The 16355-nt window shown below is 41.0% G+C and overlaps 1 protein-coding gene across 1 annotated transcript in view; it reads left to right on the top strand.

The window, feature by feature from the left end:
- Positions 1-2610, top strand: part of ITGB3 (integrin subunit beta 3) — a 42283-nt gene extending 39673 nt beyond the window's left edge. Inside the window, exons 14-15 of the mRNA XM_090291087.1 lie at positions 532-698; positions 2449-2610. Of these exons, the coding sequence (XP_090147213.1) occupies positions 532-698; positions 2449-2517 (236 nt within the window). The 3' untranslated portion in view covers positions 2518-2610. The remainder of the gene's footprint in view (positions 1-531; positions 699-2448) is intronic.
- The last annotated feature ends 13745 nt before the right edge of the window (positions 2611-16355 follow it).

Raw genomic sequence — 16355 nt, 5'->3', positions numbered from 1 at the left:
CTCCCTCCCTTCCCCTCTCTCCAAAAATAAATAAATAAAATCTTTAAAAAATAAAAATTAATTAAAAAAAAGAAGAACCTGCAATTTCAAGAGGAGACTCCTGATTATTCAATGTTTCCAATAAAATCAAAATTTTAATTAACACTGTGTGAACCCACAGCAAGTAAACTAGATTCTGCCCGTGGGGGGCAGGCTCACAACCTGATTTACACCACAAAGTGCAGATTATTACTGTCCTAAAAGTTGCCCCCTCTCCTTTAAAAAATTAACTGGGGGAGAGGGCCGTGGAGAGCAACAGGGGAAAATTGGGACAACTAATAGAACAACAATAAAAAGAAAGGAAATTAAAATAAATAGATAAATACAAAACATTGATTTCTTTTTTTTTTTTTTTTTTTTTTGGTAAGTTCCATTAAACTTAAGAGAAGTTTCTAGTACATTATTGCTTTGTAAAGAAGATCTTATTTGTAGCCAGTTCAAGTGATTGCTGCTCCAATCACAGCCACCCTGCTCTGTGCTGTCTCCCGACAGAGTGTCCCAAGGGCCCTGACATCATGGTGGTCCTGCTCTCAGTGATGGGGGCCATTCTGCTCATTGGTCTTGCTACTCTGCTCATCTGGAAGCTCCTCATCACCATCCATGATCGCAAGGAGTTTGCAAAGTTTGAGGAAGAGAGAGCCAGAGCAAAATGGGACACGGTAAGAGACTGGGCTGCACTGCTCTGGGCGTGAATTCTTAAATCATTGGTTTGGGGCCTGAAGTAGAAGCTGCGATGCGCACAGTGGCCCGGGGAAGCCAGTAGTTTTCCAGTTAGCCTCTTCTCTAGACATTGGGAGATGGCCTAACTGTCCCGTGGTCCTTACGCTTCCTGGAAACCTCCTGACCACAGGCCACGCCAGGAAGGGCTGACTGAGCACAGGTAGGGCCCAACCCTGCTCTGAACACTGAAGAGATGAAAAGGAAACAACCTCCAGCTGAGGGAGACAGGACAAACCTGAGACTCCTACATGAAGAACTTATAATATATAACTAACATACAATAATCTACTAATGAGGGTTAACGCCTTAAACACAAACGGAAAAAATATAACAATAGCTAACATTTACAGAGGAATTGCTATGTGCCAGGCTTTTTATGAATTAACTTTGCCCCTATAACAACCCTATGTGATAGGCAGCATTATGATGCCCATTTATAGATAAGTGAGCACAGAGAAGTGGGAGGGAATTACATTATCCCTTTTTGGGTCAGCCTGTTAGAAATCATTGCAGGATGTCAGTCCATCATATTCTTTTCTTTTTTTCTCAAACGATCATAACTTCCAAATCAGACTCCACTTTTGTGCTCCCTGCTGATTATCTTGATTGTATCCAAATAAGCATTTTTTGAGAACTTTGTATGTACTTAATTTTACTCTTACTTTCCTTTGACTCATTTTCTACATTTCAACTTTTTTCTGGACCTTCCAAATGGCTGTTTGACTCCCTGACTGTCTAAGTTTAGGCTGTAAGTTTGTTCTCATTTGATGGTGACCTCAGCTGTTTCTACCCCAGGGTCCCAAGAAACTGAGATGTTTCTGTTCAGACAGTGTAGAAATCCTGAACCTCTCAGGCACATGAGATTGCGTTATGTTTCTTGAAGCTACCACTGAGGACTACTTATGGCATTTGTCACTTTTTACTAGAAAATAATTTGGGGGCCCTGGCTTGTGTGGCTCAGTAGATTGCGCACTGGCCTGCGAACCAAAGAGTTGCCAGTTCAATTCCCAGTCAAAGCACTTGCCTGGGTTGCAGGCTGTGTCCTCAGTTGGGGGCATGCAAGAAGCAACCACACATTGGTGTTCCTTTCCCTCTCTTTCTCTCTCCCTAACCCTCTCTCTAAATAAGTAAATAAATAAAATCTTTTTTAAAAAAAGAAAATAATTTGGGAAATCTAGCGAGGGTCTTACTCTTTCCTGGTAACACGACAGTGTGTGGGTAGCACTGGGGGCGGGGGGGATGAGATGAGAACATATTCAGAAGCGTTTGAGCAGAAGCTGTCTTCTGTGGTTCAAACACCACCTTCTACATTTCTCTTCCCTGCCCACACCCCCCAGCAGGGTCACAGTGAAGGAAAAAGCGGAGGAAGGGCTGGAGAGAGAGTGCTGGAGGGAGGGAGGAAACTGTTGGGTAAAAGCCATCCTGGAGTGTTTTGGGATCACCAAAAAGGGATGGGGTGAATTTAACGCCTTAGATGTAGTGGCAGGATGGCATTCCATCTTCTCTCTCTTATTTCCTCTCCATTCCATCTTAAGAGTGAACATGTGAGCACAAGGAGCATTAAGCAGTTCATTGATGGAGTGTCCCAGGAAAGGGTGTCTTGGGCAGACCTCTCAGATCAAAAGGAAGCCTTGAGGGTAGGGTAGAACTGAAGAGTCACTGTAAGCCCCTTTTCTGTTCTCTCCTCAGGCCAACAACCCACTGTATAAAGAGGCCACATCCACCTTCACCAACATCACCTACCGGGGCACTTCTTAACAAGCGGTTGACCTCAAATCACTATCAGACTGTCCCAGGATTGTGGGCCTCTCTGCTGTCGTGTTTACAGGGGACACTATCCGTGGGGTGGGGTTCGGGACCTGGGGTGGGGTGGGGTGGGAGGACGTCAGCACGCGGAAGTGTGGGCCTCGGTGCGTGAGTGCGTGAGTGCGCTGCGTCTGGGGAGTGTGTCACTTACCGCTTGTCCTGCGTCCCAGACATGTGGGGCTCCTCAGCCTTTGTCCTCAGAGCATGTCCTTCAGGGATCCTTTCTGCTTCACCCACGGGCGCCCTACGTAGCTGAGCAGATGTCCCCCATTACCTCAGTGAGAAGCCAGCCTGCCTTCTCAGGCCTGGCTGTGCTCCCTGAAGAAAAGAGCAGAGCCGAGGCCACTCGCGCGCCAGGGAAAGGGGCGTTGGCTCCACCCTGAGTGGGTGGTTCTTGGGCCCGACTCTCAGCAGCGGTGGTAGCCACTGCTGGGCTTCGCAGCCTTGTTGTGTCCCTTGTACCTCTCCTCCACTCCGCTGCCTCCGGCTGAAGGAGAAGTCAGGGCAGAGCTGACCATTCGAGCTGCCTGTGCCTTCTGCGGTCACCTCCACGCAGCGTGGCTCTCTCGTACGGGGAGTCCTGGCTACTGAATTCTTTGGTCTGTTGGGAGAGAGGATGGCAGGGCCACCCAGGGGGGCATGTGTGGCCTGGGGGTGTGGAACAGGGTCCCCCGGTTCCAAATGAGAACCCTACAGGTTTGCCCCATTGGCAGCTCCACCCTAGAAGTTTAGAAGGGTCCCCCCCACCCCCACCCCGAGCCCAGCACCGCGTCTTACCTCCTCCATCCACATTTCACTGCTGTAGACGTTGGCTCTGTACTGGGACTTTCGCACCCAGAAGATTTTCCTCCCAGGGAGGGGGCTATGGTGAGAGCCAGAGGTCTGACTCCCCCTTCAGGCCTTCTGCCCCTCGTCCAAGGCATCTCCACACGCCCTACCCTGTGCTTTCATGTGCTGCATCCATCCACGGGGCTCACTGCGTCTATCTACCTCTGGGGTGGCTTGTGAAGGAGTCATTCCCGCGGGTCTCCGAGTCTGCTGGGCCCAAGTGCCGACAGCCCCATGTGCTGATGGCCCCACGTGCTGATGGCCCTGTTGTATCAGCGCGTGTCGCCTGTTCTCCTGAGGGCTGGACGACCTCATTTTAACTCAGTCGTTAATCTGAGAGGCCACAAGTGCAATTTTATTTTATTTTTCTCTTTGGGGCACCTGAAACCACGATGAAGCTTGCTCAAACTAAAGGGACATGTATATAAACACACTTGTATTATAGTTGTAATTTTATTTGATGACAAGGAAGGAGAGTATAAAAAAAACACACAGACTTGGGCTGGATACAGACAGCCCCACGTGGCATCTTTCATAGCGAGTCACTGTCAGTTGCTGGGTCTGTAAGGACTTTCTTATCCTGGAAGCCTGAGGGGATGGACGCATGGACCTTCCCTGAGGAGCTCAGATGGGCAACAGCAATAGCAATGGCTCCACTGGTGTTTACATTACAACCCCGACCCCCAGGAAAAAGGGGAGGACCTATGAACAGCAGTTTGATGATCAGAAAAGCTAAGTCCCGGCCTCAGTGCTTGCAGCTAAGGAATCTTGAACCTTAATTAAGGCAAGTCACTTTCTTCTCCTTGAGGCTCCATTTTCTAGTTTGGAAGATAATGGGTTTGGACCAGAAGGTGTCAGCATTTTAACATGTTGGGATTTACTGTGAGAGCAAACAGCGCAGTGAAGATTCTGTGGGGTGTTATTTGCTTTTTAGTTGGGAGATCTGAGAGACCTGGCTTTGGCAAGAAGAGATGTCATTCCATATCACTTTATTCAATGAAAAAGCCTCATTCCGTCCTGTCTTAGAGCCCCTTCTCCAAGCTTTGTTAGCAGTTCCATCTCCTGATGTAGCCCTTGATCTCCACCTAATTCCTGTTTCTTCACTTTGCACACATTTGCATCCACATATTAGGAAAGAAGAATCCATAAGAAGTAGCTAGAATGTGGATTCTCTATCCAGGTGTTAACCTTGACAATAAGCCTTGGAATTTGGAGTGGGGCAAATGACCGAGCCCTGTCTCACCCATGGATTGCCATTTCCTGCAGGGGACCGTAATGTAGTAGAGTGATGAGTGGGGGAGGGGAGGGATGCTAAGGAGCCCAAGAAGTCTGTAACCTAACTAACCTTCAGCTACAGAGACAAGAGTCCATTAGGGTAGTAGTTGGACATTTTGTTTAGATAAGATGACTTATATAAAGAAAGTCTATCAAAGAAAGAATATGTACCCAATGGACTAAAACATCAGTAGGAGTCTTGTGTGAGCTTCTGGAATGAGGCTCATAGGCCTTGAAGACCGGCACTGTTTGCATCTTTGTGGGCAGAACCTGTCGCTGTGTTCAGGAGACAGCAAATAGCAAGTTTTGGCATCCCAAAGGGTGAGCATCTAAATGATATTTTGGCATCAGACAACACCGCACAAAGAGGTTCTTTGTGCTCCACTCTTTTGGCAATATTTCATGTTCAGCCTCAGGGTCCGTGGACAGTAATGGGAAACTGAACTTTCCCGACAAGTTGTCCCATAAAGGGTCAGTTCTTTACTGTTCACATATTCCTAGACCATCCATGATTTCAAGACACTCCTCTTTAGTGAGTATTCCTGGTTCAAATGACTCAAGTGCTTTCCTAACCACCTCCTCTGTTTGAGTTGTGCAACAGTGAATTAAATGTGCTTTCCCAAAAAAAGTGGCCTAAGGCCGCCCAGTGCTTCCTGTGTTATTTCTGTTTCCTTTGGGTGAAAATAATGATTATTTTAGAACAAGCACGTTTCCAAATGTAACAGGCTGATGACTACTCCTGCAACTAAAGTTAGAACTTTTCTTTAGACTTTAAGGACATTTTCAAAATGAGTAAGTTATTACTATTCTAAGAGTTAGAGTTTGTTTTCTAATTGGGGATTTTTAGGAACTTGTGGAACCTCAACAGAACAGACTGTCAATTTAGTCTAGGTTCTATTTACAGGAAGCATAAATTGGTACAATAAAGGCTTAATGGCAAATTATTTACAGGACCATTTAAATGCCCAACTTTTACTTAAGGCAGTGGGTCTCAAAGTATGGTCCCAGGACCCGCAGTATCAGTATCACCTGGGAAACTTGTTAGGAATGAAAATTCACAGGCCTCCCCCCAGACCTGCTGAATCAGAAACCCTGGGAGTGGGCCTGGCATTTTGTGTTTTAATAAGCCCTGCAGATGAATCTGTTGCACACTGAGAATCACTGATTTAAGGATTCACATACCTATCCTAGCACCAAAAGAAGTTTCCAGTAAGTCAGCTCAGTTACCAAAAGATTAAGAACATACCCTGGCTGGTGGATTAGGACAACCAAATGCCTACTCAAAAAATGAAAATCTGCTTTCAATCTATTTTCCAAGTCAAGTGATCAGAAGCTCTTGGGTTCACTCACAGCCACCAATTCTCATGAAAAACTAAAAGTCATAGATCAGAATCACAGGAGAAAAAAAACAGCTAACGGGATACTCGGCAGGCATCTGAGAAAACCTATGTGTACCAAGCCGAAGCAGAAAACTACTCTGGCAGTGTGTATTCAAAGGAGATAGGAGTGAAATCTTAATCATTAACATTATCATCCTATAAGAGGCCGGAATAAGACTTTAGAATATGTTATTTCCCCTTTTGCAATTTAAAATGTACTGAGCGCCAGCAGTGTGCAACTGAAGTACTTTAGAGAACACTCATAACCATTGCCTTTGAGTTGTACATTTCTTACTAATACAGGTTAGTGTTTTTTCAACACAATATAGTACATGACATCATAAAAAGATTATGTGAACACAGACTGAATCCTTTTATGGTGAAATTTTGTAAGACCCACTGTTTTATTTACATCACGGTAACTGATGACTAAACGTCTGGATGAAGATGGAAGACTTTATGGGGAAACAAAATGAAAAGCTCTATTTCAAATCCTATTTGTAATCCCTTAACTCTTGGCCCCGTACTCTGCGCTCTAGAGTAACAGTCATCTAATAACCACTGGGATCAACTACAGGCAGGTTGTCTTAGAACTTCAGTGTGCTCATTTTTCATACTGATGTAAGGAAAAAATATCAATAAGCCATTTAGTACTTGTTGAAGAATAATTTATACTTGGTTTTGTAATATACTTCTGGAAATACATAGTCCTGGTTTTTGTTTATTTTGACTAAAGCACACAAGGAGGCAGTTTTAAAAGCTTGTGATCAAGGTTACCCATATTGATAAATAAAAATTTAAAAATTCACTGGATGTGTCTACCCAAGAATGGTTTCTATGTGAAAGGAAAATTATAGGTCCAGACACATGATTGCATTCCATGAAGCCTCTGTCATAATGATGTCTCTCCAGTCTCTTGCATAGAAGAAACATGTTTATCAGTTGTGTTTTTTTCTGACAATACACCAAACAAACAAACCAACCCCACATCATGTAAGTATCTAGAGAGCAACATTTAAGATATTTAAGAGCGTTTAGGCAAAAAAAAAAAAAAAAACTTCATTGTAGATGATTCTTGATCATGTCCTTGAAAAGAACTTTGTAAGGTTTTCCCATGACTCATACACAGTTGGCATGATGCTTTGGAGAGGTCAGAGAGATGGGTGTGTAAATATCATTTGGTGGTCAATGGAAATACTTCGTTAAGAAAGGAAAACTGTTAATGGATGTATGCTGGGCTTTGCTTTTCCTGACCCTTATAATCACCCTCTGTGACAGAGATTGCTACTTGTGCCCCCACATCTGTTTTTCCCTTCTCACATAGTATTAAAACTCCTAGGACTGGGTGGAGATGGGCAAAAGGAGAAAAAATGGAAACATCTATGATAGCGGAAACAATTTTTAAAACTCCTAATTTTTAGTTGGGCACATGGCTGCCCAGAATAAATACTGTTTCCTAGCCTCTCTTGCAGCTAGGTGTGCCATGCCGTCTCATAGACAGTGAGATGTAAATGGAAGAGGTGCATACAACTTTCAGTAAGTGTCACTTAGGAAGGGAGCATGCCTTTCTCTCCCCTGTCCTCCTTCCTGCAGGCTGGAATGTAGAGGTAATAGCTAAAATTTAAGTACACATCATGGATCAAGCAAGATGTGACCTAGGGGATAATATTATTTATTGCCACGTAACAAACTACCCCACAATTTAGCAACTTAAAACAACAAACATCTTGCAGTTTCTGTGGTCAGGAATTCGGAACGGCTTAGCCGGATGGTTCTGGCTCAGAGCCAGTCATGAGGTTGCATTCAAGATGTTAGCCAGCGCTGCAGTCTATTGAAGGCTCAAAGGGGCTGGAAGATCCTTTTCCAAGATGGCTTACTCATACGGCTGTTGGAAGGAAGCATCAGTTCCATTCTGGCTGTTGGCAGTAGGCTTAATTCTTTACCATTTGGACATTTCCATAGGACTCCTTGAGTGTCCACATGGCATATCACTTCTTCCCAAGGAAGTAATTCCAGAGAGAGCAAGCAGGGAACTGCAGTGTCTTTTATGACTTAGTTTTATATCACATCATTATTTCTGCCACCAAATCCAGCCCATATTTAAGGGGAAGGGACTTGATGCTGCTTCTTGAAGTGGGTGGGGGCACTGCGGTAGACTGAATCCATTGCCTGTGCTTCTTCTCCTTCCCTCCCCCCAAAAGATACCCATGTCCTCAGACCCAGTGATTATGTTACTTTACATGGAATAAAGACAGGACTTTACTGATGTAGTTAGAGTCTTGAAATAGGGAAATTATCTTGGATTACCTGGGTGGGCTCACTGTAATCATAAGAGTGATTATATGGGGAAGGCAAGAAGATTAGAGTGGGAGTAGCAAATGTACTGATGAAGCAGGTCAGAGTGATGTAGCCATGAGTCAAGGAATGCAGACAGCCCCTGGAAGCTGGAAAAGAGAAGGAACAGATTTTCCCCTAGAGCCTCCAGAAGGGATGCAGCCTTTGATTTTAGCCCTGTAAGACCTATTTTGGATTTCTGATGTCCAGAAATGTAAGATGATAAACTTTGTTTAAGCCACTAAGTTTGTGGTAATTTATTACAGTAGCAATAGGAAACTGATACAAACATCAAAGTGTTTATGAACATATTTTACAACCACCACAGTCCACCCTCTGGCCACAGATTACTTATAATATCAAAATACACCCACCCCTTCCAAGGCCTCAAAGTCTTATCCTATTATAGCATCAGCTCAATTTGGAGTCTTACCCTGTAAATAGGTCCAGGGGCAGAGGCTTCTTGGGTATAGTTCACGAATGCAGCTATTTGGGTATAGAACCTCCCAATCTGAAGTCCTGCGAACTAAAGAAAAAAAATCCATACACTTCCTTCCTAAAACAAGCAATGTAAAATGGTGGTGGGACAGGAAGGACAACTGCCACAGGCATCCTTGTTCCCACAGACAGAAAACAGAAGGTGCACAGAAGTCCCTGGTCCATAGTAATTCTGAAATTCACTTGGGTACAGCTTTGCAATTACATATTCAAGGCCTTATAACAATTCCCTGTTGCTTTTGGTTCTACCTTTTAGGTGCTTGGTTTCACACTCTAGGTCATCCTTTGATTTTTTCATGTAGGGTAGCACGTATTTGCACTTAAATAGTTTTCTTAGCCTGCTTCCTGCTTATAGAACTTGAGGATCCAAAGGCCTCTTTCTTTTTGTACTTCGTCTCTTTCAGACCAAGCTGGCAGTGTTTTTGACAATATAATAGTCTTTAAAATATTGTAAACCTCCTGTGAATCTTATTGGATTTTATTCCATAGGATAAAAGCCATGTCCATAAATATCTTTGAAATAACTCTTGCTCTACCTTGGGCTTCTGCTGAAGGACAACGGCTTTAAGCTTTTTAGAAGTCTTATTGTTTGAGTGAGAGGATCCAAGAAGCCTAACCTTAAAAATAGCATCTGGCCCTGCCTGGCTGGTGTGGCTCAGTGGATTGAGTTGCTGGCCTGCAAACCAAAGGGTTGCAAGTTTGATTCCCAGTCAGGGCACATGCCTGGGTTGCAGGCCAAGTCCATAGGAATTCAGAAATTTTCTTGGGTACTGCTTTGCAATTACACATTCAAGGCCTTGTAACAATTCTCCATTGCTTTTGGTTCCACCCAGTTGGGGGAGCATGAGAGGCAACCACGCATTGATGATTCTCTCCCTCTCTTTCTCCCCCGCTTCCCCTCTCTTAAAAATAAATAAAATCTTAAAAAAAAAAAATCCTCACTAGAGAATACATTGATTGATTTTCTTTTTTAAAGCAAGAAATTGGTAAATTTTAAAAAGTCAGCAATGTACTCTTTGTGGAGGAAGCAGAAGAATGAAATCGGAAAAGTGCAGATGCAATGGTATTAATAATGCTTTTCAGTTGGGTGGTGGGTTCACAGTGGTTTGTTATCCTGCTTTATAATTAATATAGTTTGCAAGTATTATTTCTATGTTTCAAGTATACATTATCAAAAATAAGGGAATTTATTGCTTTAGGAAGTCACATATTCCTCTTGGGGAATGTAAATCTTCACTACCTCTAACATTCCCTTAGAATTTTTCAAGGTCTCATTATTTTTTTTTTAAGTCTCCAAATATTTGGCTAAGAATACAAAGTAATTTTGTGCCCCTTGAAGTAAACTGCTAAGAGTTTCTTGGGAATATCGAATAAGCAGTGCTTTATCTTCTGTAGTGCATTAGATTTTTTTTTTCTCAGTGAGGTAAGCAAAGGACTAGGGTTGTCAAAAACTCATCATTGCTATATAAAACCTGTATTTGTGGTCTTAAAAGTTTTTTTAGAAATTTTAAAATCCATTTTAATGTTAGGATATTTTGAGAAATTACATATAATCAAGAAAAGACATTTTCTAGGTATAAAATGACTATTAAAATATTTAATGGTTTTAATAGATATCAGTGTGAATGGTAGCCTGATGTGGAGGACACTGGGAGTCAAGAGCTTGTTTCTCATGTCTTATCTTGGAAAGTAACACTAATTCTTCACCTACATATTTTACTGAGTTGTTGCAAGGCTAAGACAAGATAATGTAAGTTAAAAGTTTAAAATGTTGTATACCTGTTAGTAGGACTTTGATTGATTTTCTTGGACTTTGATTGTTTTTCAGGGTTTACTTTTTGCCTGTAAGTTGAATTGCTTTTCCCCCAACACCCACATATTTTCAGTGGTAGTAGGTAATGAATATAATTGTTATCTCCTTGAATATATAACTTATTGTACACAATTCTATATTTTTATCATTATTTAATACTTTAAGATACTGAAGAAAATATTTTTTTCTCCTTTAGGAACAAAAACAATGAATTTTAAAGAATTCATAGATACTATGATGAGCAACATGGAACACTTCTCTAAAAGTTCTGTATGTAAGAATATCATATCTTGTGCATTCTTTTCTGTACTTTATTTTTATTGTTGACAGTATTACAGATGTCCCCATCCTCCCCCCTTTGCCCACCTCCCCTCTATGCCTCCCCCCGCCCCTATCTTGCCCCAATCCCTCTGGCCATCACCACTCCGTTGTCTATGGGTTATGCATATATGTGTTTTTGGCTAATCCTGTCACCTTCTTTCATCCAGTGCCCCCTCCGCTCTCCCCTCCTGTGTTTTCTGTGGGCCAAATGGTGTGACAGATTTTAGCAGAGTGTAATATATTAAAAGATCTACTGATCCTACAGGTCATCAGGCGAGTACATGCCTGGCTTACTGCTGATATGTTTGGCCTCAATCTTCTCTGTTACTGATCCCTGAGTCTGGAACAACTTTCACATGCAAATGAATTGAAGGCCATCTTAATCTTACTTATCATCCTTATTACAGAGGTAGAATCGTGTGTGTATGAAATTCATTTTGGTGAAGATTTAAAACGTCTTCCCACTTTGTGGAAGTGGTGCCATCTAGTGACTAAACCTGAGTATGAATACGCAGGATTTCTGGTTTCAGGGGTTTGTATTTTTCCCCATCTTCCAATTTATTCAATAACATTTATCACCCTGTGCTGTGTCTCCAATTGGGGTTTATGATGCAGGACCATGATAGGCATTATTTACTCTTAAACATTAATACTCATATTCATATTTTTATACCAATTATATAAATGATGCCCTTCTTTCCTAAGGACCAAGAGGCAAAATTAAAAAGTGCAACCTCATGGAAAACACGGGAATTAGACTCAAGGATAAGGAACTTGAGGAACTAAAAATGACCCAAGTGTTGGCTGCTGGTAAGTGTTACAGACATTATTGTCCCTTCCAGAGAAGCACTGAGCCCTTCTATTACAACTGCTCAGAGTAGCCTTTTTAGTGTCATAATGAAGTCAGTGTAAATATAAAGACTTAGTCCTGACTCATGAAGAAGTAGTAACTCCAAAAATGCCTTTTTAAAAGAGATTTTATTTATTTATTTTAGAGAGACAGGAAAGGAGGGAGAAAGAGAGATGTATCTATCAGTTGCCTCTTGCATGCCCCCAACTGGGGACCTGGCCCACAACCCAGGCATGTGCCCTGACCGAGAATCGAACCCAGCAACCTTTTGGTTCGCAGATTGGCACTCAATCCACTGAGCCACACCAGCCAGGGCTGAAAATGCTTTTTAAAAGATATGTTGGAGCGTCGGCCTGCGAACCAAGTGTCGCTGGTTCGATTCCCAGTCAGGGCACATGACTAAGTTGCAGGTCAGGTCCCCAGTTGAGGGCGCGAGTGAGAGGCAACCACACAGTGATGTTTCTCTTCCTCTCTTTCTCCTTTCCCCTCTCTCTAAAAATAAATAAATAAATAAATAAACTAAATAATTTTTTAAAAAAAGAATACATATGACATTAAAAAAAAAAAAAGATATGTTGGAGGACTGGGAATGCCACACACTTAAGGAGCTGAAATAAAAGATGAATTTTTAAATTTCATTCATAAGGGAACATTTAGGATAAAAACTAAGGAAGTCAAAGTCAAATGATGATGACAGAATAGTTGCGAGACAAAGAGCTAATACCCCTAATGCAGAAAAAAAGCCCTTGTACATTGATGAAAGAAAGATATTGAGAGTAGACAATAGGCAGATATGCAGATACATAATTCACAAAAAGAGGAAATGTAAATGGCCAATATCACACTGGAAGATGTCTAACCTCTCTGCTAATAATGAAAGCACAGAACCTCTCACAGACTTTTCATTACTCCACTGCCTCACCTCCTGTTCACTCTCCGGTGCTCGCTTCCCCGCCACTGAGCCGAACCAGCTCTCGCACACCAATGATCTCTCTTGCCAAGATTAATTGTCAATTCTCTCTTCATGGTAGGTCTGTCTACTGCGATACACTGTGTTGAAATGCTAACTGTAAGACTTTTGTGGCAACTTGGAAACATGTTTATAAAGTAATGACTTTAGGTTGGAAAAGCAAAATACAGAATTGTGTATATATTAGATTTCCACATTGTAAAAGTACAGTCTTTATTGTCAAAAACCAGAAGTGGAATATGAAAAACTAAGCATTTTTTTTTGTGGTAAGTTGGTGGATTTATATTTCTCCCCTTTTAGCTTAATTTTTAATGTTATACATTATTTTTAAAATGAATGAGAAAAAATTACTTCTGACTGTGTCGAGATGAATAAGATTCTTGGAAAGCACAGTGACAACAAGCAAATGCCAAGCAAATGACTTTTTAAATAAAAATTTAAAAACTAATTATAGAAAAAATTAAATGTTCTTTTTTTAGTGAATTTATTGGGGTGACACTGGTTAATAAAATTATATAGGTTTCAGGTATACAATTCTATAATATATCTTCTATATATTGTATTGTGAAAATTGAATTTTCAAGTGGGGTAAAGAGGAAGAGAAAAAAATGAAACCAAATCCCCATATGTAGCTTAATTTGCTATGGATTTTGCAATAATTCACTAATCAATTCCTAATCCATGATGTACTTTATTTTTTGTAGCTACCTCTGGTTCCCTAAACCAGAATCAAAGACACAGGATTTTTTTCTGACCCTCCTGTTAATTCTGGGTATACCAGGGCAATGGTGTATAGAAGCACAGACAGTACTTTTCATTCTTTGTAGATGGTCCGATAACGTCTCTGCAATTTATTTCTCACCTTTTCTAAGGAGAGATGATTTGTACCCAGGACTTAGACAACTTTCCAGCAAGTGAGGAGATTGAGCTCACAAAAGAAGAAATGAAGGAGCTGATAACCTCTTAATGGTGAGGTTGTTTTAACATTGTGTCCTCTTCCTAGAAATTTGTTATCTTCTATATAAAATCCTCAGAATGATCTTTATCTTTGGACCACCTAGAACAAAGCTTCCCAAACTTGAATATGCATATGAATCTCCTGGGCATCTTGCTGAAATGTAGATTGTGGTTCAGGTCTGAGGTGGAGCCTGCATTTCTAACAAGCTCCCAGATGATGCCAATGCTACTGGTCCACGGACTACACTCTGCTTATTTATTTTTTTAAAGATTTTATTTGTTTATTTTTAGAGAGAGGGGAAGGGAGGGAGAAGAAGAGGGAGAGAAACATCAGTGTGTGGTTGCCTCTTGTGTGTCCCCAACTGTGGACCTGGCCCAAAACCCAGGCATGTGCCCTGACTGGGAATCAAACCAGTGACCCTTTGGTTACCAGACCTGCGCTCAGTCCACTGAGCCACACCAGTCAGGGCTACACTCTACTTATTAAAACCTAAAAGATGAAAAAAAAAATACATTAAGATTGTGCCTGACCTTTTGTTTCTTAAGTCATAAGTACAACCAATATGTTAATTTGTGCCTGAGGGCATGAATCCAGCCCAAAAATAACATTCATGTTGTAGTATGTATTAGTACTTCATTCTAATAGACAAATAATGTCCTCTTGTATGGATATATCACATTTTGTTCCCATTCATCAGTTGATGGTCATTTGGATTGTTTCTACCTTTTGGCTCTTATGTATAATGTTGCTATAAATATCTGTGTGCAACTTTTTGTGTAGACAGATGTTTTCATTTCTCTTTGGTATATACCTAGGAGAGAAATTGCTGGATCATAGGTAACTCTGTATTTAACCATTTGGGGAACTGCCAGACTGTTTTCCAAAGTAAGCAGCACCATTTTGCTCCCCCACCAGCAATGTATAAAGGTTCTGATTTTTCCATATCCTCATCAACACTTGTTACTGACTTTTTTATTCTAGCCATCCCAGTGGGTGTGAATCAACACTCTGTTTTTGAGATTTACCCATGTTTCTGTAAATCAATCTAATCCTGGTTGCTGCATAATATATCTTCGGTACAATTACCATAATTTACCATTGCCCCATTTTCTTGTTCTACTATTACTTCTAACTATATGATTTTACCTTTCCTATTTAGGTCTTTAATCCATCTGTAACCACTTCTGCATCTGATGAGATGAGCTTCCACCTTGTTTTTCTTCATATCACAAACAATTTTCACAAACCAACATATTTGTGATACTATCATGTATGAAAGAAACCCAACATCTCTCTAATATCTATAGACTCTTGGGTAGGTTAGGGGGGATGGATATTTCTTCTATTCACCAATGGTTCAGATTTTCTACTTTGAATTCTCCATCTCTGCATCTCTTCAATTATGCTGCTATCATTTTATATCATTATTCCACTGACACTGCCTCATTCCCTCATTTTCCAGCTCAAGGCTGAGTGGGTAGCTTATTTTGCTGAAACTGCTTAAAATTGGATAGATTCTGCCACTATTCCTACCTTAGGGGAATCTTCATTTTTTGTTTCTATTCCTCAGGCCCCAGCCTCCCATTTTGTTGTTGGGAAGGAATAAATATGTTAGAGATAAATATGTTCAGAGTTCTGGAGTACGGGAAGGAGAATATTTGCAAATCACCTATCTGATTAGGGATTAGTATCCAGCATATATAAAGAACTCCTATAACTCAACAACAACAATAGTAAAACTATTAAAAAATGTGCAAAAGACAGGGATCGACATTTTCCCACAGGGCATATACAAACAGCCAACAAACATGAAAAGATGCTCAACATCACTAATCCTTAGGGCAATGCAAATCCAAACCACACACGTATCACCTCACACCCATCAGGGTGGCCACTAGCAAAATAACAGAAAACAACATGTGTTGTGAAGATGTGGAGAAATCAGAACCCTTGTTGGTAGGAATGCAAAATGGTGGCCTCTATAGAAAACAATATTTCTTCAAAAAATTAAAAATAGAATTACCATGTGATCCAGCAATTCCACTCCTGGATGTACATGCAAAAGATTGAGAGCAAAGTCAAAGAGACATTTGCACACCGATGTATCATAGTGTTCATAATAGCTAAAAGGTAGAAGAAACCCAAGTGTCCATCAACAGATAAATGGATAAATAAAATGGGGTACCTATAATGGAATATTATTCAGCCTTAAAACGGAAGGAAATTCTGACACATGCTATAACATGGACATACCTTGAGGATATTATTGCTAATTGAAATAAGCCAGTCACAAAAATACAAATACTGGATGATTCCACTTATGTGAGGTTTCTAGAGTAGTCGGATTCATAGAAACAAAAAGTTCAATGGTGGTTGCCAGGGAGGGGATGTGTAATTGAGGAACTGTTGTTTAATGAGTATAGAGTTTCATTTTTGCAAGAAGAAAAAGTTCTGGAGATTGGTTGCACAATAATGGAGCTATACTTAACAATACTGAACTATACACTTAAAATGTTTAAGATAGTAAATTTTATGTGTATTTTACCAGAATTTTAAATATTCAC

The sequence above is a fragment of the Furipterus horrens genome, unplaced genomic scaffold (assembly GCF_987537825.1).
Source record: "Furipterus horrens unplaced genomic scaffold, mFurHor1.1.pri manual_scaffold_11, whole genome shotgun sequence".
NCBI lineage: Eukaryota > Metazoa > Chordata > Mammalia > Chiroptera > Furipteridae > Furipterus > Furipterus horrens.
The sequence above is the reverse complement of the archived record's forward strand: the minus strand, read 5'-3'. Positions and strand labels throughout refer to the sequence as shown.